We start from the raw sequence: 25,569 nt of genomic DNA, 5'->3' as shown, positions 1-25,569 counted from the left end.
CTCATTGGTTTTCTTTTTGTTGCTTTAAGATTGTAAAATTCCTCAGTAAGCTGGTGCTTTCACGTGGCACTTTTCATATCACTCTGACAAAGTGGGGTGAAATAAACAAGATATGGTGTGACGAGAAAAAGGGTGTTGCCACCGCAGGGTGAAGAAGGCTTTGTCGCCCCCTCCAGTATAGCTATGTTCATAAACTTCCCTGATATTTAATTTTTAATAAAAAAATTTTTGACTCTCACAAATGCAGATCATGTGAAGCTGTCATGACTTGTAGAAGAAAAAACTGGATGAGTTTTCTTAAAAATACATTTTGTGGTTTTTTTTGGGAAAAAAAAACAACGTATATGAAAAGATTTGAATGAAAAATGAAGTTGTTAGTTATTTTGTAGCTTATGAGTATACTTTCATAAACAGTTTACAGTGATTTAATTCTTATTTGGTTAACATCTGTTCTCTCTCTTGCAGAAGTGGCCACGGCTAAAGCAAGATAAAAACAAAATTTATTGCAAACTCAGTACATCACTCTTTTGATTTCTTTTAAATCATTTTAATACTACTACCGCAACTCTCACTCTCTTCGTTCTTACTGCACTTCTCAATACCTAATCCTGATCATCATGCTCTGTTACTGTTCCAAGTTGTGTTCTCAAACAGACGCTTGTTACTCACACATACAGTCACAGCATATCTCTTCCTTTTCAAAAGTAGCTGAAAATCCTACCCATCATACTTTTAATTCTGAAAGTTGGAAAATCTTGAAACCATTGAAATAGAAATTTAAAAAAAAGGCATTTAAATGAAAATTGATCCGCATGCAGGCTTTTGTTTTTAGTCTTGTGGTGCAATTTTTTTTCTGGAGGGGGGCAGTGGCCTCCATTACTCCTTAAAAACTCCTTACTTTTCATTTGAAAAACTTTGTATGAACCCTTTTTTTATGTGTAACAGTTCTGATGAAAGTTCAAAAAATGCTGTTTTATTGATGATTAAAACGACAAAGTGAAATAACGATTGCACACAGTAAACACGTACGCACTGTATGTACCTTCCCTCGAAAAATTTGACTTGATATTGACGATAAACAAATTGTCACATTTTGGCAAAAAGTGTCGATTTTGTTAAAAAAATTCATATTTAATATCTATTGTATTTAGCACGATTTTGACCAGTTAATACGATTGTACGTTTTTGCTTTTAAAAATATGATTTTTTACCGCTCACTCCGCGGAACCTAGCTGAAAATTCCTGCACTCCCCATGGTGAGAAAGAGTGGAACACCGCTGGGAGCTTTCGCTGCAGTTTTACTAGTGTGGCTTATGTGCCGAAGCAATGTCTCAAGCCACCTCTGTATTAGACAGTACACTGAATGATGCCCAATTCTTCAACGTCCATTTGATGGATCAATATGTTTTTGAAATTTGCATGCCATCCTAACCCTTCTCAGTTCCGTGAATTATATAACGTTTTATTTTTTAAATTCAGGCCAATTTTTCTAAATGAACTTGTGCCAAAAATTTATTTCATAATTCACACATTTTTGATAGATTTACAATAATAGTTTTTTTCTTGATATTTGAATATCGTCAAAATTTCACCATCTCTGAAATATAAAATTACTTTTAATTGTTGAGTTACTCAGGGTCGGTAGTTTTTGGGATTTTCGGAAATTTTCGACAAAAAATAATGCACTTGATTCCAGAGAGTGCGATATTATGCTATTATATAAAGTTCTATTAATATTAAGGTGACTAGAATGTTAAATGTTGAGTTATGAATATTGGTGGATGATTTAGCATCCATCTAATGAATTTTTATTTTATGTTTTCACTTGAGTGAAATCACATTTCATTTTAGATAAAACAGTAGCACAAAAATGCCAAAAGATAGTCGCAAGCGAACAAATTTTTTACTTATCTGTTGTCTTGAGAATGTTTTTCTAAGTGAAACCGTATCTTTTCTCATGCAGCAATTGTTTTTTCTGGTTGTAATTATATAACTTCCTAATCAATTTTTAGTATGGGGTACCCTCCCCCACATCATCCCCCCCCCCCATAAATTGGAAAACAGGCCACGTGTTACGCTTTTTTATGGATACAGGAGGATTTATTTTCTCCTGAGGTTGGCGGGTCTGCATTTGACTAACACTTTACAAATCTGGTGATAAATTTGCCAACATAGGGGACAAAGCTAATACCTAATAATGTTATAATATCACATTACATGGAGAGAGAAAATGCCAGTTGTGAAAGAAGAAGGCAGAACTTCTAATGGGGTTGAATATTTCAGTCAATTTTCAAGAAGCAACAATCCGCTGCTGGCGGAGAAATGTTCTTTCGTTCGGAGTTTGGCACATAACAAAGTTAGAAAAATGACACGTCACTAAAATTTCAAACCTTATAACTCACTGAATATTCATCTGATCCAAAAACAGAAAACCCCTCTTATCATGTCTATCATACGTAATGGTGGTGCAGACCTGCCAACTCTCCCGATTTAGGCGGGAGACTCCGGATTTTTCATCCTTCCTCCCGCTCTCCGGATTTGTTAAAATTTCTCCGGATTTTGGCAGAAAATTAGATTTTACGTGAGCTTTCACGTTGCGGTGGCGTCAATGATTACCGTCGTCGTTAGGGAAAACACCCATAGAGGACAGCCGTGATCATTTCCATCGAGAGCCGCCTTAAAAAAAGTCTCTGCGACCGCATTTAAGCAACTGCTAAAGACGCGACTTCGTTTTCATAGCGTTTATCGGCAATCATCAGGGGCATGACTTCGGTTGCCGAAATTCCTGTATAATCGTTATTGTATTCCATTAACAGCCGTGCGGTAAACACGTTTCTTCGTCAGCAGCTTCGTAATTTTAGTTTTTTTAAATTGTTTCTTCCGATTAAACATGTTCAGAAAGAAAATATAAAACTTTAAGCTATAATAAAGCTAAAATATGTATAACGCTTTTAAGAGTTCATATACCCAAGATAGAATCACTGATAGCATTCACGAAAGGAAACATATTTTATGAACAGTATGTAGATGTGATTTCTCTATTCTGCACGGAAAGACTGACATGGAATTATATTCTGCTCAGGGGCAATACAGAACCTGCCTTGGGGGGGGGGGAATGCAACTTTTCTTAATCGATTAAAAAAAAAAAAATTTCGAAATTTTTTTTTTTGATCGAGTCTGTGAGTGCCGGGGGGGGGGGGGTCCCCCTCGGGAGAATCTCCGGATTTCTGGATTTCAAAAGTTGGCACGTCTATTATACTATAAGATTACACTATATCCTATGTATATAATGTGACAAGTGTAAGGTAACAGATGAGATGGCATGAGCCCCCCTCCAATTACTTTTAAAATATACCTCCATCCTAATATGTGCACATTCATCCTTCTTAACGAAACCCTGGAACTTTCCTCCAACTTCCAACTCCATCTCTTCTGTAATCGCCACAAAATTTGTTCATCGTGACAGTACTCAATTGTCTGGGGAAAATATGTTGTAAAAATTTTGTATATTTGTTAAATTTTGTTTCTTTTTCTTTTTGACTCAAAATAAAGTGTTCCGGACTCTGCCACAAAGCTGGGCTGGAAGAAATCTCAGCAATGGGATAAGTCTAGTGGCAAAGTTCTGGCGTTGATTGTATTATGGATAAAGTAAAACAATTTTAGTATTAAATTTAAAATTTCAGTTATGTTTTTTAATATTTTATAGAATTCAGCAGTCACTGATGCTATTCAAAAAGTAGCAGAGTCATTCAAGTGCAAAGCAGTTGAAGGTATGGAATTTTAATCATGCTCATTAGCATTAAATTCATTTGTTGTAGTTTGTAAATCTTATTGCTCAATGAGAATTCCCCACCTCCCTGGCAATGCAACTTATTCTCTCAGATTGTAGGGAGTATATATCTATGCATATAAAATAAGCTGTATTGTATTTATGAAATTTGGTCAGTAGTTTTATTCTATAATGTAAAGACTCACTAAGAACAGTGGCGTAGCCAGGGAGAGCGATTGCCCCCCCCCCCCCCCCGCAATCAAAATTTTGCCTACATATTTGCGCCTATTCTCTTAAATGACTTTTGATCTCCGAAGAATTTCATAATTTTTTTTTTTCATTCTGTGCTTCCATTGACTAAAGTGGTGAGTGAGGAAAAACAAAATATATGATATGTCCATTTATATATATTTGCGCCTCTTGCAGTTTCATAGAGATTGGGTTTGTACTATTTGAGAGAAGAAAGAGAAAAAGTGGAGGTTTTTCATTACCATTTTTTAAATTGGTATTGATGCAATTTTGAAAAATTATATCAATCTCTTCAAATGAAAGCATGTTCAGAGCAGCCTTTGTTCCCATCTTTATTAAAGGACAAAATCTGGCTCGCTATTGATCATTCTCTGTAGAGCTGCTAGAAATACCTCCCATAGGTGCCTCAGTTTTGAGGATATAGTGTTAGTAATACCAAATGCTCGTTCTGTTGTGAAAGGCCACCAAGAGCTTTCATTAAGGCATATTTCAAAGATATTAGGTGCGGGAACCTATTGTGGAGAGACCACTGAACCTATGAAGTTATGGCTAGGATTCAAGCTCAAAGACATCACCTTTTCTTCAGGTGCTTTAGGTAGAGCTTTAGCTCCTAGAAATGCCACCTTATGTATAGGAGAATTAACAAGATTTAGAGTGCTTATATAGAAATGCCACGTTATCTGTAGATGCCTTAGTAGCAAGAGCTACTAGCTTGTGTATAGGGCAGTGTCAAAGACTAGGATAAGGTGGAAAATAGCTCTGAGCTTTTGAGCCCTAGAAAACCTGAGATAAAACACAAGGGGGGGGGGGGGGTTCTGGAAGACTTTCTCAAGGGTGGGTGAAAAAAAGATAATTTAATCTTAGGTCAAAGTGCTCTAAAATGCAGAGAATGAGAGTGGAAATTACAGTCATCTACATTATACGACAATATAATATACTATATTCTACGTTGATAATGCATAATTTTGTGTTGAAAATGTGACTTTCTTAGAATCATTGTCTTTGTTCATGGTGTAGTTTCTCTTTTCTTGAATCACTGTCTCATCATTATGCATGTACAGTAGTGTGCTGAATCCGAGAAGTAATTCCTGGAAAAAGCTATGATTGGTGTGTTCGTTACAATCAAAGGATGTAATATTGTGTCCTAACGCCAGTAGAATGAAGTCAAACAAGCTCACTGTTTTCTTTCCTCTTGCATAATCAACCCAAAGCTTTGTTGTAACCTTACAATTTTTTTTCCTTTTGGCTTTTTGTATACTCTGATAGTGATTTTTTTCCCCCTCACATATGATGTATCTTTCTTATAATAGTGAAAGAGAACAAGTAGGGTGAGGGTGAAAAGAAATCTAACTTTGTACCTACATTCTTATCACCTTATCTTTTATACAATCTTACTCTTTTATTTGTGTTTTTTTTTCTTTCCGCTTTCTAATGTGCTAGGTTAGCCACAAGGTTACTCTATTTATTGTCGATTCGTCAAATAGAGCATCCAAATTTCTTGTAAATTTCCTTATAAGCGAAAGAGTTAACGCGTTGCGATGCTCCTCTGAAAAAGATTGGTGATAAACCTAGGAGCCACGAGCACGACATACACTTTGAGGCAGGGTTGTAAAAACCCCGGGTTTTTCTAAAAACCAGTGTTTTTTGGGCAAAATGGGGAAAATTGAATTTCCTATTTCCACAACCTCAACATATCTAATTTAAACATTTATGTACATCGTTTATGTGTACATCCTATATTATGTCTAAATATACATTTTTGATCACGTTAAACTATGCATTTGATTAATAAAATTGACCATACAACAAGGAATAATTTTTCACACACATACACGCCCACTTCATAATTGTATCTGAACCTTGAGTTGTATGCAGAACTGCAGCAAAAAAATGATTTGTGGTAAAACAAATGAATTTAGATAATGAAAATTCTGAGAAATCAGGATGGTGCCTGAGGTTTTTTTTCTTAAAATTTTACCAACCCTGCAGAAAATGTATTCAAAAGTGTCCTGATCCGTCAAAAATAAAACTTTTGGAACAGCTTTGGTATAAGGGACACGCCAAATTGGCGATTTTTTTTCCGGCGATAAGTTGCCATCGTTGGCGCACTCTGGTTTGTTGTTGTTCTGCTGGGTTGTCGTTGTTCCAGAATGTTCGTAGAATTCTGCCAGTCGGTGGCGCTGACTGTTGTTTTTCCGTGTTCTTAGCGTCCTAGCGCGTCTTTCAAACGGGTTTTACTGCCATTTTCAAACTGGTTTTCTCTTTTTCTCATTCTATCCTCTCTCTTTTTTTCTTCCAAATGACGTCACTTAATAGCCGCGGCGTTTTGAAAAACCGTTGGGATAGTTCTTCATATTTTCTCTTCCTTCCGTATATATGATGTAGTGTGTGTGTCGGATTAATTGGAATTATTTTGGACATCTTTTCCCTCAGGTTGTACCTTTAATATTTTCCAATATTTATTCTTTTCTACATGCAGGATGCCCCTGCATCCTTTTTATTTTATTTATTTATTTTATACCGTTGATTATTTATAGGTACCCGGATTCTCGGAAAGAGAGTCCGGGTTTTAATTTATAATAAATAGAATATTTTTATTTATACAACATGCAGGACCGTTGATTATTTATAAGAACCGGATTCTCGGAAAGAGAGTCCGGGTTTTAATTTATAATACATAGAATATTTTTATTTATACAGCAGGACCGTTATTTATTCACAACAGTCCGGGATTTATTTAAACCCTGATTTCATTTTTTTTTTATCCAGTTTTATTTTTTAAATACTCCACAGCTTATTTTTGTTTATGCCATTTGTTTTTACTGTTTTCTATGCTGGCGACTTTTTTTTCTGGCGCACGTAGTGTCTGGCGGCTTTTTCTCGGGCCGTCTGACATATTTGGCGCCGGGGGAAAAAAGTCGCCGAAAATCGCCAACCTGTCCCTTATACCAAAGCTGTTCCAAACTTTTAGCTATGTATCCAGAACCATTAAGTTTCCCTTTTTTAATTGAACCTAAACTTTCAGGAGCTGAAATCTCATGCTTCTCTTTTTCTTGAATTCCTCACTGGTGAAAAATATCCCTGCTTCATTAAATTAAATTCTGAAATATTTTTAAAAGAGCAGTAATAATTAAAAAATGATCTGGTTAAGAGGATGAGATAGCAGTCATTCTGAAGATTCATTACCCTGCCGCTTGCTTTCCACTTGTCCAAATTAGCCAATTTTGGGAACTTAAAACTACAGAATAACTTGAATTATCATTAAATACAAATGTCAATACCATTATTGTATACTACAATATGGGGTTGAAGGCGGCCAACTTCCCCCCCCCCCCCCCCTCATTGCCCTCTTTACTCTTCACAACATATCTTGTTTATTTCATCCCACTTCATCAGTGTGCTGCATGTAAAAGCACAGCTTACTGAAGAAGCAAATTTTACAATAATAAAGCAACAAAAAACAAATGTGGTTCATCAAGTACCTCAAGAAAACTTTCCCATTGGGGTCCCCAGACTCCAATTCTCTGAATTTTAGTGGATTTACCTCGGGCTACCGATGTGTTGCAAATTTTACAATGTTAAACAACAAAAATCAATGAGATTCATCCAGGGCCCCCAAAATGAAACCTTTAAACATGGGGCCACCACTTGGAAGCTTGTCTGTCATCCCCCGCTGCGAGTGCCATGAAAAATTTTCATTTGTATTCATTTTACCAACAAATAAAATCCAGGGGGCCCCAACCAATTACCCGGGACACCAATTCGCATTCTTTTAGTGGGCCCCAGATTGGCATCTCTGGCTTTCGCTGTTGCAATTTCTACAATGTTAAATAACAAAAAAGAATGAGATTCATCCAGGGCCCCAAAAATGAAATGGGCCTCTGACTCGGAAGCTTATCGGGCATCCCCCTGTGAGTACCACGGCAAATGTTCATTTGTATTAATTTTACCAACGAATAAAATCCAGGTCCCCCCCTCAATTACCTGTGACCGAATTTGCGAATTTTATGGTGGCCCCACACTGGATACATCTTTGGGCTTCCACTATCACAAATTTTTCAATGTTAAATCAGCAAGAAAAAAAATAAGATCCATCAAGGGCCCCTGGAAATGAAACCTTTTAACTTCCCCCATGAAGGCATGCAATCTCCTGGGTACCCCGGCCCTGTGTGTTGTGAGCACTGGTGATATATCTATATTATACATATACATACCTTTCTGCATGACCCCCACAAGGGCAGGGTTGATGGGCCGGAACGATTCTTATCAGTGTTTGATTTTCCACACTATAAATTAACCACAGAGGGGCCTGTGAAAAAGCTGGTTTGAAGCTCACCATCTATTCCAGCCTAGGGGCCTTGCTGTAGGATGTGGGAGCCTCTTGGTACATGCACATAACTCATAACTTGGTCCCGATAGGTCAAATGGGTCCTCATATATGCAAGAGTTAAATGAAAATTTGACCGAAAATCGTAAGTTTAGTTGCTCCAGACCAACTTCAACAGGATTGCAGCATGGGCAAATGAATGGAGCATGACGTTTAGCGTTGATAAGTGCATGGTCGTTCATTTTGGTTCGAACAACCCACGGTTCTTTTATGAGTTGAATGGTGTCACTATCCCGGATGCAACTAGGGTCACCGATTTGGGAATTCTTATTGACAAGCGACTTAGGTTTTCTGAACATTGTTCAGCGGTGGTCAAAAAAGCGAATAGAATGCTTTGTCTCATTTTCAAAAAGGTCTCTTCATGTTCTCCTAAAGTCATTCTTCCACTTTTTCGAGGCTTAGTTCGTCCTGGACTGGAGTATGCTGTAAGGTTTTGGAGACCATACCTACAGAGGGACATAGACCTGGTTGAAGGGGTGCAGAGAACAGCTACGCGTGTCCTTATTGGCACACGGGGCTTGAGTTATGAAGAGAGACTTCATTTTTTGAATATGTTTACATTGGATGAACGCAGGTGTCGAGGAGATATGATCGAAGTGTTCAAAATTTTCAATGGGATGGATAGGATGGACTATGAACTTTTAGTACACCGCCAATCAACTGCTTTTACAAGGGGACACCAGTATCGATTGGTGAGGGACAATGCAAGGTTATGGTGTCGCAGGGAATTTTTCTCTAATAGGGTTGTTAATAAATGGAATAGCTTACCTCCGCAGGTAGTAAATTGTAACACAATTGACACGTTTAAAAAGAAATACGATAAACATGTTGGGGTAAATCGAGAAGCTATCCATAGAACCATAAGTATTCTTTATGGGCATTGTATAATATTTTATCATGTGTATATATTGTTTATAATTTGTGTTAATTGCATTTTTAATTGGGTTGCTGTTTTTTTTTTGTTTTTTTTTTAAATATATGACATCCATATTTTTATGGCCATCTTTTTATCAGCCACCTCGTTGGGCATTTTGCCTGTTGTGGCGTTGTATTTGTATTTGTAACCGATTTCCGTAACACAAAAATATAACACATTTTCGTTACACAAAAACGTCACTGACTTCCGTTACATAAGATAGTCACTAATTTTGGTTGCATACAAAGAGGCCTTTTCTGAGTTTGTGATTTTATATTATAGACTAGATTAATATCACTTTATACAAGACAACCTGTTATGTTTATCAACAGAATGCCTTCACCTGGCTGACAATTTTAACAGGTTAATTTTTGGGAGCTTATGAGCATCTTGAAAAATCAAGCTAAGGCTTATTTTCTGGTTGGGTCTTATTTTTGGAGAAAAACTATGCTTTTTGTTCTGTTTCACTTGAACGTGTTCATTACCAATGTTCAATTCAATAATCTCACAAAGTTTTTTTTTTTTTCCGTTATGTTATAATGCTATTTTTGTCTCTTGATATTTCAGTTATGAAAGTCTGATGTACCTGTATAAAACGTATAAAAATATAATGCAAACATTTAAATATTTTTTGAATGAAAATTCTGTTTACATACATTGGTTTACTTCTTCACAGAGGCTTCAATTTTTTTATACAAGGATTTGTGTCTGTGGAAGATTATCATGTATTATAAATAAGTAATAATTTCTTTGGACATGTTTATCACATATTACATATCTAAGTTCATGGTTAGCCTACATTTTCTGTTTGCGGTTTCTTGTAATATTTTAATATGTGAATCTTGCACCTAAATGCTTACATAAAAAAGGTAGTCAGAAGAATTATAAAAAAGTGTGTGTTTGTGATTCCAAGAAATTATTTATCACATTTTTTCCTAAAAAAATCATTTAAAAATGTACATATTTTAAACACTGCACTATGCAGCAATTTTTGGAATACATAAACTAACCTTAAAATAAAAATTTAGCCTGAAAGCAACACATTTTCTTCGAAAACAAACAATTTTCCCCCAGAAAACCAAGCCTGGAAGGAAAATGGATATCTTTCCATTAGACAACCCTGCTTTGAGGACCGTGGCATTAATCCGTTGAATATTTCCGAAATAAAATACTATAAATGCAACTATACGTATATACTCATCACTTTTTAAAGCAGAATTCCAGGCGTTATATATATTTAATTGGGTTTTTTTTATTTCTCACAGCAACACATTGGTGATTTACGCAGGGCCATCTTGTGAGCATCAAAGAATTTTTCTAAGGCCACTACCTGTTTAGAAATGCCTGCCTAAAAGTTTACTCTCGAAAATTTTAACAGGATATCATTTTTATGAAGTCCTTTTTGCACTTTACCTGTTCTGGGTATGCCCATGAATTATGTGGAAAATTTAAAAGTAGCTGAAGTTTCCTTCATACTCTGTTTCAGACAGAAAAACAAAAAGTGCCAAAATGTTGAGTCTATTCTTAAAAGATTATATAGATCAGTGTTTTTCAATTAGCACTTATCGAGAGCATAATACAAATGCAAATACAACGCCACAACAGGCAAATTGCCCAACGAGGTGGCTGACTTAAGAACATCATGGATCCCCGAGCCCCTACCTACTACTGCTACACCACACTTGCCCCCCCCCCCCCCCAGTGGAACCCCCCAACGAATCGGTACATGCGGGAATGTGCGTGTACGTGTAGTGCAACCTGACGTAAAGTTTGTTTCTGTGTAATGCTTGTTATGTGTAGTGCTGTCATCTGCCCCCAGTTTTACTAACTATGAGTGAAGTGTTATGGTTGAATGATTTACCGTTGTAGGACTGTTGCTCTCTGTGGCGAGACTTTTTAACAGGGAGATCGGCTCGCATTTGCGCCTTGAAGTTGGGAACCACAGAAAACCAACTTCAGCCGACCACCACTGTGGGGTTCGAACCCGGATCCTCGCATCACGAGTCCGGCACTATAACCACTCGACCACCACAGCGGCACATTTATAAGATACTTATAAATGTAGACTTTGCCATAGTGCTGTTTGCCAGCACTTACCCGAAGACCATCTGGTCAAACAACGAAGGAAAAACCAAGAATTCCCTAGTCCAGGGGTTCTCGAACTGTAATGGGCCGTTCAAGTATTACGTAAGCAAATGTTTAGCCATTTTTGACCCCCCCCCCCCTTGTCAGCAAAATTTCGTCATCAGCTCTGCCCCTCTGAATTCTAACTCATATTTTCATGAAGGGTATTTGATGACGTAAGCATTATCCAAAGCCCCCCTCCCCCCCTTGTCATCAAAAGTCAGCAAATCGGAACCCCCCCCCCCCATAGATGATAACGTAATACTTGAACGGCCCCTAATCTACAGATCCATGGTTCGCCCCAACCTTTGTTGGGGGCACCGCGAAGCGATTGCCTGACAAAGGTTCTTTAAAGCTATTCTTTGTTAAACTGCTCTGAAGTGCTGCGGATAAGCATTGATTAGGGTAAGAGGTGTCGCAGATGGAAAAATGTTTAAGAACTCCCTGCCCTAGAGTCTGTACCAGTGGTTCTCAACCTTTTTTGACTCAGAGTCCTTTCTGGTATGTAATTTATATGGAGGAGCCCCATAGGCTTATTTTTTATTTATTCATCAAAGTTACTGATTTAATTATATTATTCAGATCTGCCAACTCTCCAGATTTTTTACCCTTTTTCCTGCTCTTCGGATTTTGGCATAAAATTAGATTTTCCCTGAGCTTTCATAATGTCGTGACATCAAGGGACATCTACGGTCGCGGTTTACTTATAGCTCAGTGGTTTACTTAGCATTTATTGGCAGCCATTTATCAGGGAATGGTCTTGGTTGCCGAAATCCCTGTATAATCATTTTATCCTATTAACAACACCACCACAAACACAATAACAGATTGATTGTACTCCACGTGATGTGCATTGAGCAGCTTTGCATTTTGCACTTGCACTCCTAATCCATAATCAGTTCAATGTGTATGTGGACTTGCTGCACTCTGCCGTTGCTGGATTTGTGACTCGCCAGCAATGTGTTATCCCCTATGGTGGTGGTGGTCCTGTGGAACATATACTGCTGTAATAAGATTTGGAGGCATTCTGTTTGTTATTTGCAAATCTTTTCTTTGACTTGTGTACGTCACCGCCACCCCTATCGGCTTTTTTCCCCTTTCTTAAAAAAATTCTTGTGACCTAGTGATGCTAACCCTGCAAACCGTTTTTTATTTTGTTCATTTTTCCAGTTTTTATAAAACTTTTTATTTAAACTTTCCCTGTATTATAAAAATTATATAGGTAGCTATACTTACGAAAATTTATCTTAGAGGAGCAGTTGGTGCCTATTGATTGGTTCTTGGGAGAACACTGTAAATTTGAAAAAAATAGTCAAGTTTTTACATATAAAATAATTTTTATTTTCTGTGATTGTCTTTGGTTCTTTTCAAGTACATCACTCATATGACAGTGATAAATTCTTGTATTTTAGGAATGCTATCACATCAGCTCAAGCAATTTCGAATTGATGGGGAGAAATCTATCATTCAGAATCCAACAGAAAGTCAGAGGTATATTTTTGTTATCAAAATAAGGGTAATGCTCTTGTTGCTATTTGTGAAAAATGACCTTGCACCTAAAATATACCAGTACGAAATTTATATGATAAAATATTTTTTTTTCGAGTGCAACTATTATTAAAGTACAAATTGATATCAACTGAAGAACTCAGTGTCTGGTATTTTATATAACTGATACACAATACTTCAAGTTTAATGAGATGAATCTACTTTAAATTTATTTAAAGTGGATTCCTTTCTCAACATATGGTCCATGAAGATGGAACAGTTGGTCCTTAGTAGACCCGTTACACTGCACATGAACATTGAAAATATTCCTCCATTAAACTTCTAATGAATTGGTACATGCTAGAATGTGCGTGTATATGTTCTTTACCTAATGTGAAGTTTGTTTCTGAAGAATGCTTGTTATGTATGTTCAAGAAGTGCTACTATATATCATGTCCTCTGAATTCAGTGAACAATTCGGCAGGTTATTTCTTTGGTGGCATATTGTGTGTGAATTTTTTTTTCAACGGATTAGAGTATTTTCTCTTTGTAGAGAGACTTTTTTAAATGGACGATCTGCTCACACTCTCGCCTTAATGTTAGGAAACCCAGAAAACCAACTTCAGCAGATGACCACCATACCATATTCAAAATATAAAAATAAAAGTTTGACAAATGTGTTCATGATAAAACTGTGATGTTGCATTCAAATTTTTTAAAGTAAATGAATTTATTCTATCGAGATAAAATGAATATGGGGATCTTTTCAAATAGCAAAATAAAAGCAGCAGCTTGCATCATCTTGAATTGTACTCTGCTCAGTTTATTGTACTATTGTGAGTCATGTATCTATAGAATTTTTTTTTACTTATTTGTAAAATTTTGCCAGGTAAAGTTAAACATTGATTAGATTTTTTCATAATCTGTTTCTGCATTATTTGAAAGGTCTGTGTATGAAATTTTTCATCACCATCCTTCTTAGTCCTGAAGGAAACTTTGATTTATTTTTAATTGTGAAACCGCCTAAAACTAGTTTCCGTTGACAGATGAATATAAATAATTTGCTACCAAATGTTCATAAGATCTAGAACAAATTTTGAGTTGCTGTGAGCATTAAATTTAGCTAGGCTGAGAATTTCTCAAAAGAGTGATCTAGTGTCACCTACAGATGACTCCAGGACTGAGGCGGTTATGATAAACACCATTATTACTAATTTGGATTGAAAAATTCAATGGAAATTTTTCTGTACAGGAAAGAACACGAGAAATGTGAATTTGAGCTTCATGAAGTTTATGCTATTGATGTTCTTGTCAGTACAGGAGAAGGCAAGGTAATTATTGAAATTTGTAAATCTGCTATTAAAATTGATTTCTACTTAAATTTAGGGTGTCTACAGGCCCGTCATTTAGGATATCAGGATTTGGATCCCTGATATATGTATATATAATCCTGTGGAGATATTATGTTTTTTGTTTTACCCCGGTAAAAGTTGAAATGACGGGCCTGGGTGTCTACTGACACAGAAAGATCAGAAAATCCTAGAAAAATTGTACAGTAAGGAGATTCGAGATTCTTAAAATTTATTAGTTTAGTGCCAGATCTTCCTGCTTGCATTTGGCAGAAATTGGTTAGTAAGCTCTTGAAAAGCTATCTCTCATTTTGTGAATAGACTAATCAGGTGTACAATGCCATTCTCAAGACATATTTTCATGTATGGGTTTCCTAGCTATTTATTGTGTTATACATTTTCACTGGGGTTGATGATCTTAATCCTGGATTTTTTTGTGGGGGACTATTTGGAAGTAAGGTTTGCTCAAAATAGCAAAAACAAATTAATTATTTAACTTAATTATTCTTAGAAGACCTTTCTACAATCTCCTAATGTTCTGGAGAAACTAAATTCTACCATCCTAAGGTTTTCATAGCTTGAAGTGTGAATGGTAATAATGCTTTTCATTCAAGGTTTTCCTTTTTGGTGGAAAAGTTTAATATCTCTCCAATATTTTTTTCAGATAATCAAATCCTGTTTTAACGAATACCATTATAGCAAAAATCTCATTTTAACGAACGCTTTTCTAATCCCGCAGATAAGTTTATGTAGGAACAATGCAAAAAGACCTGGAATTCCTTTTTAATGAAATTTCATTATAACAAAGTTATTTCTTCGGTCTCTTGCAGTTTTTTATAACGGAATTCAACTGTATATGTCCTTATGTCAGAATATTAAATTAACGAATGTACCTGACTATGTGCTTTCTAATTTTTTTTTGCTTATAAAGTTTAGTATCATTTCAAAAATAAAATGTCATTTTGTATGCTAAACTTCTTCAATTGTTATTTTAAAAGCAAGTCCTTTTAGAATTTGGTAGGCCTATTGTCTATGAATAAAAACAAGAAAAATAACTGTCATGTGGAAGTTATAACTTAATTTTTAATTATCAATTAAGAATGCTAAGTTTTTAATTTAGATTTAGAATATATTTAACTTTTTTGAAAAAATTAATTTTTATCGAGTGTAATATAAACGTCCTTGAATTTTAGAATTTTGCCTGGAAAAGTGCTTGAAAAGTCCTTGAATTTTTTTAACTTGAAAGAGTATGAACCATGGATATGCTACTGAGCTATGCTGGCAGTAGCATTTGCTGCCAGTATTGTTACCCATATCAGACAAATCAGTTGTGAAGCATCAGACTAAAAGCTACACCTAAATCCAATCCATGGTGTGAAAAAGCATACTGATCAGTGGCAGCATGCATATGGGTTACATCAGTGTTTTTCAAAGTGGGCAATATCACCTCCTGGGGGGCGATGGAACGGTCCAGGGAAGTGATAGATACTTCCATATGCTATATAGGATATAGCATATGATCCTATGGGTTCGCTTGAGTTGGGGGCAATGAGAGAGAAATTTTTTTATAGAAGGACCGATGGGGGGGGGGGGAAACAAAGTTTTTGAAACTATGGGTTAGAGATGGTGATGACGCAGTTGTTGTTCTGGTATAGTGGTTCAAACTTGTGTTCCTGTGCAACTCTGGGAACACACAGTGAAAATAAAATAAGTGCAGAAAAGAAGCTCTGCACTATTTAAAAGCGCTCCTCTACATAAAAATAAAGTTCACATTAATCTAAATTGAGAGGACACAAAATGTCTTTCTGAAGAGCATGTAATATATATATATTTATTTATTTTTATTCTAAATTTTATCTTTCAATTATTTAATAATAAGGTGAGCTTAGACTTTTGCCATTTCTCTCCAGTCGATTCTGGTATGGGATGATAAATTTTTGTAGTATTTTGTATTCATCATAAATTTAGTTTTGTAGTGATATGATAGTTGTTTTCTGTATGATAGATGTTTTATCTGTCGTGTCTCTACCTTAAGAATTTAATACTCAACTTGTGAGTATCAATATTGTCACTAGAAATATAATCTTCATCACTAGAGCTATTCTAGTTCAGGAGAAATAATTTTATGATTACCATAAAAAACCTAGAGGAATAGGAAACATTTATTTTTTCTTAAAATTAATGTAAAACAAACCAAAATTAACAGTTTAGAAGAAAAAATTATCAAATAAGCAGTTTCAAAAACCAATAAAATTTTAAAATTAGCAAAGCTACCAGTGCCATAACTTTGGTTTTTGTCTGGGAGGCAAACTTAATTGTGCTGCCCCTCCCACAACACCATAAATTACTTTCTTTTTTTCCAGTATGTTTAGAAATGAAAGAGGAGAAATCAGATGCAAGAGCCCCAAAACAGAATATGCCAAAATTTCTGACATATGTCACAGACAATCTGTAAAAATTTTAAGAAAAATGTAAAAACTATCTTATATGGTAATTTTTATTGCAAAATATTTCCAAGCAGCCAAGGGGGTTCATTGCAGAAAAATAAAAAACATTATGCTTTGTGTAGAGGGCAAGAGCTGCGCAGAAACGGTTCTCTTGTTACATGGTGGGGCAAAGTGCCGGATCCCCATGCATTTGCACAAATTCCGGTTTATGGTGTGGGTCGTTTTGAAAGTGCAGGCGGGTTTTCTGATTCTAACAGCAGACAGGTGTGGTCACCCCTCCCAAGAGTGGAAAAATTGGTCTGGCCCATGAAATATGGGGCAATCAAACAAACCTACGTAAAATAGATTGCGCCTCCCGACACATTGCCCTGAATCCATGCCTGTCTGACAGTCAGTGCCGATCAGAGTGTGAAAATGAATACTTCCAGAAATCTTGCAGTGTGTACACACACCATCTACTAGGTTCACCTCTCTGCCCGGACAGTGAGAGATTGGTGGTTCGATTCCTTACAGAGGAATGTGAATTTCTTTTTCGAACTACATCTCCATCTTTGCTTGGTTATCCAGGCTTTCATACTTCGAATGAAACATTGTGCTTCACGTAGATCTTTTGGTGGTTGAAGATTTTCTATTGCTTCTACTTTCATCGAGTCAGGCCGGATTCCTTTGTGGTCTATCAGATGACCTAAGAACCTTACTTCAGTGACGCCGAAGACACACTTGTCCTTGTTGAGGGTGACATTCACATCATGGAATCATCAAAGAATTTCTCTGAGACCTCTGTCGCATTGAAAAACTTCTGAAGCTGAAGAAATTCTGAATGGAGGTCTCGAAAAACGGAACCTATAGAAAAGCGTGATGAAAGTCGTCAACCTTTAAGCCTTCTCTGTTAAATTTCGTTTGCCCAAATCCTGTTTTGGCATCCAGCTTGGAAAAGATCCTAGCCTCTGTGAGTATCTGGCCCAACAGATGATTAACTGAAGGTAACGGAAAGTTCTCACGTTGGATGCTGCTGTTCACCTTAGTCAGATCAACGCAGAGCCTGATGTCTCCATTCGGTTTTGCTGCTAACACCAGCGGAGCACACAATTCACTCAGTTCCGTCACCAATTTGATTATTCCATTCTTCAACATCGCATTCAGGTGCTGTTTTATTTTATCCATCAGCGGGATAGGAACTCGTCTTGGAACGTGAACTGCAAAGGGCACGGCACTGGTCTTCAGCTTGATTTCATATTCTACCTTCAGTTCTCCAAGCCCATCAAAAATTCGTGGAAATTCTTTTTCAGAGTCGACTTGAGTTAGGCTCACTTCATTGAGTCGTTGAATCAACTTCAGTTGGACACAATGTTCTCTTGACAATAGTGGACGATCGAGTCCCTTGATCACATAGACTTTTGCTGACGTAGAGGCTGACTTGCAAGTTAGCCAGCACTCGAACATTCCCTTGACATTCAAGTTTGCTGCACCAGGACTCGAAAGATTCCAGCTCGGGTTTCGGAAATTTGTTTTTCTTTTGTCACATCTCTGACTTGGACGTCTTCTTCCCTTCCCAAGTCTCTTCTTTGTGCGATGAGGTGGATGATACTAAGTAGCCAAGGAATGTGCTCAACGTCTTCACCCCAACTTTACGCACTGACATAATGTTTGCAGCTACCCTTGACTTGCAAACCCAAGCGAAGGGATTTTTCTTGCTGCACTTATGGCACATGGCGTCCTTGGCCGGGCAGGAATTCTTGTCATGAAATTTTGCTCATCCGCACCAAAAACAAGAAGCAGCTTCATTCCCACTGCGGGTCTCGCCCTGCTTTTCCTTCGTTGCTTGCTCTTGTTTCTTGAACTGTGAGCCATTGGTTTCCCCGTGGATTCCCGTGACCCTGGCCGGGTTCCTCTGAGCTGGTTTAACGCAGGGTTATGTAACTCCTGCTGCTTCTTCACCGATTCGTATTGTCTTGCTATGGTCATGGCTTTCTTCAGCATCAGACCTTGCTCCAGCTGAAGCTTTTTTGGACAATCTTTGGTTGCTGACACCCACGACAATGTGGTCGCAGATCATCTCTTCTCTGAGAGCTTCATACTCACATGGCTCAGCTAGCACACAGAGAGCAGAGATGAACTCCTCCACTGGTTCTCCGGAGTGTTGAACACAGTTGTTGAACTTGCCCGCTTGTATATGACATTCTTCTTAGGCATGAAATGTCCATCGAATGCTGCTGTAACCAAATCATACTTCTCCTGGTCCACTGTTGGCAGGTGAAACAAGGTGAAAATGTCCTACACTTGATCACCCAACAGGTAGAGAAGCATGTTGACCTGGTCTTTCTCGCCTTCCTCGCTAGCCCTGCTGCGTCGCGAAATCTTTCGAAGCGTTTCTTACATTTTGGCCACTCGGCTGGTGTTGCAAATGAAAACAGTTCAGGACACAGCACTTGAAATGTCAACGGCATGTTCTTAGCTCTAACCATAGACTTATGTAAAGCACCGATTTAGGCTTAGTTATTCAAACGTAAGTAATCAAGCTAAGATTTACTCGATGACGTTCGAAAAGTGGATCGGTGGGTCTTTCTGGATCCCGCAGCTGCCATCATGCTTCGCTTGGCCTTCTAGACATATCACGATTTAAGTATGCACTAGAGCCAATGAGAATATCATATAATCACATTTATTTACATAGACGCCTAAACCAGAGCGTTGGACATGCTCTCTCATCCAACAGTCAACAATCTATCACCACCTTTGGCCCCCATGGCCTTTTCACCCAATCCGATTATTATACATCACTTAATTTCACTTCCGACAGTTTCAACATTGTGAAAAAGCTTACTATTATGAATTATAAAACCAAGACTTCTGGTTTAGACACAATATAATTAATATGTTGGTTAAATTCAAAAGAACTGTGAAATATTACACTTAAATCCTTCACACAATCAACCCTTTGAAGTAGTTGACCATCAATACTGTAATCATTAGAGTCCGGAAGTTCAGGCAAAATGCCTATTTTGAAACTTTTTTGGTAAAAATGTCTTTTTCGAAATTTTTTGCCATAAATGTGTGCCTATTTTAATGTAAATCTGTAAAACTTGGATATTTTGAGCATTGGGAACTTCAAAAGAATTGCTCTTTTTAAAATTTTCCAACTCTCAGTATTAATTATCAGATAGTCCCCCCCCCCCTTCCAGTCCCATTTAGATGTAACTAAGTGATCTGAGATTAGTGTTGCCATGCACATTAACTTTGCTTTAACTGGGTAGTGTTAGACGTGAATGATTTTGTTCAAATGAACGCAGCCCATGTTAGAAAAGCAGGGGAAAATTAAAACATTTTTGATTCAACACTCGCTCAGTTGTTGAACTGTGTTGTATGTGCATAGCGGACCAATGGTTGTCCCAAAAGTTCATGAATTGACGTCATAGTTCACACAAGGCTCTGAGGCCAATGTTTTGATTTTATATATTTTGCACCATAAATGCACTGCAAACAACCAGAACTATTTACTGAACATACATACTTAGTATTCGATTAAATTTACCAGAGTTGCCCTCAGGGGAGTGTCACAGATGCTGCCACACAGGGGGTTGCGCTTGAAGGAGTCCCGCATAGGGGTTAATATTATTTTTTACAAAAATGGAACAAGATAGCCATGTTTCAACTATAGAAATGATAATGATTATTCAAAATAATACAACAAATAAACGAGAATTATTTACAATTCAATGGAGCCCCACGGATCATTTTCTCTACTAGCTCCTCGTCTGGTAATGGTGGCCCTGGAATTGGCCTAATCTTGAGGATGAACAAACATTTTATTTTTGGCTTGAAATCAATTTAATTAGGATAATAATTCAGTTATTACAAACTATAATTAAGACAACTGACATAGATTAAGTGCAACCAATTTTTCAGGTAGTTTTTGGACCCTTAATTTCTTTTTAGTTATTTTTTCTTCCTTCCAAAAATTGTAAATGACTTTTTTAGTGCCTAAACTTCCGGGCTCTAGTAATCATATATAAGTGGAGAATGCCTCCTACTATAGGTAATAAATTTACACTTATCAATGTTTAAATACAACTTATTATTTACACACCATAAATGAAGTTTGCCAATAGATTCTTGTAATTTAGCAGCATCATCAACATTATTAATAACAGGAAAAATTTTTACATCAGCAAACATTAAGCATTAAGTATCAATACAATCAGGTAAATCATTTATAAATAAAATAAAAACTAAGGACCCAAAATCGACCCCTCGGGAACACCAGAATAACATGTGTAAAAAGGGGATTTACAACCATTGGTGGTTTGTCTGTTCTATTTTTGGCAAAACTTTCAGCATTTTAGGGACAAATTACCCCTTATATTGCAGATATAGTTTGTTTTTACTCCCCCAAAATGGATGAGTGGCACTTGGATCCCTGAGAAATGCTAAAGCTGTACATCTAGTTTTAAACTGATGATGTGTGTGGGCGAACACAAAAAGTTGGGAACAGTGCTGCTGCTTAAGAAAATAATATTTGAAATTTTGATTTTATTCAAATGCTGATGTTTATCATTTATATGGATTCATAAGAATTTGGTTACTGGTTTTTTTTCTTTAGGGTCGGGAAATGGATACTCGAACTACTGTGTACAAGAAAACAGAAGAAGTCTACCAGCTTAAATTAAAGGGCTCGAGAGGTGAGGCCACATTTTCAAATTTCTTACGAATTTGTCATAGCACTTTGTGGTGACACCGAAAGTGTCACAAGATATCTAATACTTATATTATAATATCCAAGGGTTCCCATAGCACTTACTTAAATTATTTAGGTCTATTCTGAAGGTCCCTCTTGTTCTACTTTTTGGTAAAATGTCTTACTTCTCAGGGTTCCCAGCGACCTGGAAAATCAGGTAGAATCGGAAAATTAGGGAATCATAAAATGATAAATATTTGTCAAAAGTCAGGGAAAATCTAAAGGAAAAAAAATTAAAGGAGAATAAATCCCACATTCCAGTGGTTGGTCTTCACTTTGAAGATTATTTCATTCAGATCCCCTGGAAAGAAAAAAAAACTTTATCAGCCATCTTTATCTGCATTTTGCTCCAGATTCCCCTTCTGAGAGTAAGTTTGGTATACATGAACAAAATATCTTATCAGTTGAAGGGTGGGTGAGATTCTACATACTGGGAACTAATGTTGATCAAGGTCACTGAATCTGCTTTCTGAGTAAATGGGTGAAGGGGTCTAAGGAGACATTCGCTTTTCCATTGTTGAAAACAAATCAAATGCCATCTCTAATTTCTTTTCCATCTCTTCTGAGAAAATATTTTACTTTTTTTTCCCTGTCTGTGTAGGGGCCTTTCGAATATTATCAGTGGGGGGCTTTTCACTTGTGGGTTACATATAGTACCCACACAGATCCTTCAAACATGGTTTGAAGGCAGCTGGATGGGATTTGAACAACTTGTTAATGCATATATATTTTTTGTTTAAAGATTCTCCTTCTTGCTGTGCACAGTTCACAGACATTACAGACACTAAAAATGAGTAAAATTGAAAGAGAATTGTTTTCTCTGAAATTTTGTAGAAGCAAGTGGGTTGAAAATGTGCAATGTTTGGAAAGAGCTATAGACATTTTTGACTGTGAAGTTTATAGAGAACACCAAGTCTCTTTCAGGTAAGCCTGCTACCTCTGTTGGCTTGGCAGTAAAAGATCTCATCATTAAGTACAAGATGAGTTTTTTAAGACTGGTCTCAGAGTGCGAGTCATTTCTAAAAAGTTTTTGGAGCTCCAAAACTCTTGCTCCTTTTTTTGTTTGAAGCTCTCTTCAGGTTTAATGCCAAGATTGGTCGAGCGTAATAGGTTGGAGGTTGCAGCTTCCTCAAAACCATTTGAAATTTATCTGGATCAGGCAGGAAACTAGCTTCCAAACAAAAATATTGATATAGGCTTTGCAACAAAATTTCGTGTGTAAAGCAAAATCTAATGACAGTGATATTGGTGAATTTTGTCTGCAGTGTAGAAGAGGCTATTAGTTATTATTGTTGAAAAGTTGAGAGGAATCTTCTTAACCATCTAAGTGGCATTGACTAGGTATCTGGTCTTAAAAGCCTCTTATTTTAGCATTGACATGTCCAAATATTTTGTTTTTATTTCTCAATGGAGCACTTACTTATACCCCCCCCCCCCCAGTTTGAAGGCCTACACACTGAAAATCAGAAGAGAAAGCCTACTTAATTTACAAGGATATTGAATTCTAAAATGGCTGAGAGTTTAGTTATTTCTGTTTTGCCACTTAAAGGGTTAAGTATGTTATAGTTCACGGACTGTTAGCACTAGAACCATGGATCACCAAACACAGTTCCATAAATTCACATTCAAAGAAAGGAAGTGGTGTTCCATAGTCTGTATCTTTCGAAATAGATAGGTGGTGATGTTGCTAAGAAAACTAAATCACAGTATGCTGATCGATCGAAGGTGCTGCCGAATTTAGTTTTGAAGATTAACTTGAGAATTTCTGTAGAGTCCGCACACACACACAATGAAATTTGCCCATACAAATTCTTCTGAAACAATTTTTGCTTGTGACAATGTGCTTAATTTTTTTCTCACGTGGCAATGCATCTGTCAGAGGCTTGGGGAGCTGAGGTCCCTCACAAATTTTGTTGAGGGGGGCCTCAAACCAACCTCAGGTTCAGGGTGCCTATGGCATCTGTTGGAAGCAGCTTTTCCATGAACAAGTCTTTGTTGATTGAGACTTACATGAAAATACTTCAATACATCCAAGTGTATGATGCAATTTCAGAAGCAGGTGAAATTTGTAACATTGGTATCAATAGGACCTTCTCTCTATGTTCAGGGTAGTCATAAAAGTTACAAATACAAGACATACAGGGCAAGCTAAAGCTACAGGAGCAAGAAAAAAATGAAAAAAAAAAAAAAAAAGGAGCAAGAGAGAAAAATATCAGGAATTTAAAAGGGAAAAAAGCCTAAGAGTAAAGCTAAATTAAAAGTGGAATGAATCTGAAATGAATTGAATGATTTGCAAAAAAAAATGTTTTGTAAATAATATAATTTGAAAAGTGTCAAATTTATTGCTACCACTGTCTTTTATTATGTGATTGTTTCAGGTTACATAGTGATTCTTTGTCATCTTAAATTTCCCCCCTTATCTTGTTGCCAGTTAGTCTCGGGTTCTTTCATAAACATTATAGACTGAAATATTGTTCTCTGAATTCAGTTATCACTGTATGAGATTTCAAAGCAAAATGGTATTGTGTGCAATGGCATATTTACAGATTTCTAAAGTGGGAGAGGGTTTTAGATCTGAACATTTTTGTACTGCATTTTTTAATGGTATATTACCAAAAAATATAATGTAATTTGAGTGATCTTGGACATTTTTGGATTACATATGCCTATGACATTGTGTGCATTTTCGGTCAGGAAAATTTTTGCATTATGGTTAGGGAAATGCTCGAGCAAATTTCGCTGGGAACCCTGTACTTTTGTCCCACTTTTTAGGTTTGGACCTATTTTCCTAACCAAAATTTGTGCAACTTTTTTTAAATGTAAGGGGAATCATATTGAAATATTGTCAAATAATACAAATGTAGTAGATTAAATTGTATAAGTAATAAAAAGAGTAGTAGATCATTTTTTTCAGGTTATTTAAGGGGTGTGTGGGCCATGTGGTTTATTAATTTTTGTTGTGCTTAGTTTCAGGGTTCAAAAACTCATTTTGTGTTAATGGTTTGAGTAGTCATTAAAAACTTCTGTCTGGATGAAAAAAATAATTTTGCATTTATTACTTCATGGTCCTAGACAGTAACTAACATTCATCATTTAAAATTATAGTATACATTTTGTGTATAGATGAAACAACAGTTAGCAAAGCAAAGTAGTTGGATACATAGGCCTATTCTGGGTTTTGTGATTCTGATGCTATAGCATTCAGTTGCCTTCTGTATTTTTAGGATATGTGCAGAGGCATAAACAATGTTTACAAAACTCTGCAAAGAGCTAGAAATGAAAGTGTTTCATTTGTGCAAAACTATCTTTTTGGCATTGAAAAGTAAAATGTAAATAAATCCCTTTAAAAAAGGATAGACAGCATGGTAAAAATCACCTTGACATTGGACCTTTTTTTTTTTTTGTAATTTTTACACTTTTTGCAACACTATGGTCTAGACAAAGTAATTTTAATTAATGCTCATCTGGGAACCATTTTCCATTGAACAGTAAACATGCTGGTGAATGATGTAAACGGAAATGGCATATCAAGAGAATGAATAATAGAAAACTAGGAGACAAAATGAGAGCCTGGAAATCTCAGACCTGCCAGCTCTCCCGATTTAGGCGGGAGACTCCGGATTTTTCATCTTTCCTCCTGCTCTCCGGATTTGTTAAAATTTCTCTGGATTTTGGCAGAAAATTAGATGTTATGCGAGCTTTCACGTTGTCGTGGCGTCAATGATTGCCGTTGTAGTTAAGGAAAACACCCATAGAGGACAGCTGTAGTCATTTCCATCGAGCAGCCTTAAAAAAGTCTGTGACTGCATTTAAGCAATCGGCAAAGATGCGACTTTGTTTTCGTAGAGTTTATCGGCAATCATTTATCAGGGGCATGACCTTGGTTGCAGAAATTCCTGTATAATCATTATTGTATTCCATTAACAGCTATGCTGTAAACACGTTTTTTCGTCAGCAGCTTTGTAATTTGAATTTTTTAAATCGTTTCTTCCGATTAAACATCTTCAGAAAGAAAATATAAAACTTTAAGCTATATACAGCTAAATATAAAGCTTTTAAGAATTCATATACCCAAGATTATCAATCACTGCCTCTCTTCGAGTAT

At 36.5% G+C, this 25,569-nt stretch overlaps 1 protein-coding gene across 2 annotated transcripts in view; it reads left to right on the top strand.

Annotated features, from left to right (window-relative positions):
• The window catches only part of LOC149067594 (proliferation-associated protein 2G4), a 95,156-nt gene that overhangs the window by 54,671 nt on the left and 14,916 nt on the right, over positions 1-25,569 (top strand). For both annotated transcript variants that reach the window (XM_089252566.1, XM_089252567.1), the window contains exons 6-9: positions 3,707-3,770; positions 12,858-12,936; positions 14,186-14,264; positions 21,330-21,408. In XM_089252566.1, coding sequence (XP_089108692.1) covers positions 3,707-3,770; positions 12,858-12,936; positions 14,186-14,264; positions 21,330-21,408 — 301 coding nt within the window. The remainder of the gene's footprint in view (positions 1-3,706; positions 3,771-12,857; positions 12,937-14,185; positions 14,265-21,329; positions 21,409-25,569) is intronic.

Source organism: Pholcus phalangioides, unplaced genomic scaffold, assembly GCF_987345545.1.
Source record: "Pholcus phalangioides strain wild (caught in Gottingen) unplaced genomic scaffold, Ppha-v1.0 ptg000029l_1, whole genome shotgun sequence".
In the NCBI taxonomy this organism is placed as follows: Eukaryota; Metazoa; Arthropoda; class Arachnida; order Araneae; family Pholcidae; genus Pholcus; species Pholcus phalangioides.
The sequence above is the reverse complement of the archived record's forward strand: the minus strand, read 5'-3'. Positions and strand labels throughout refer to the sequence as shown.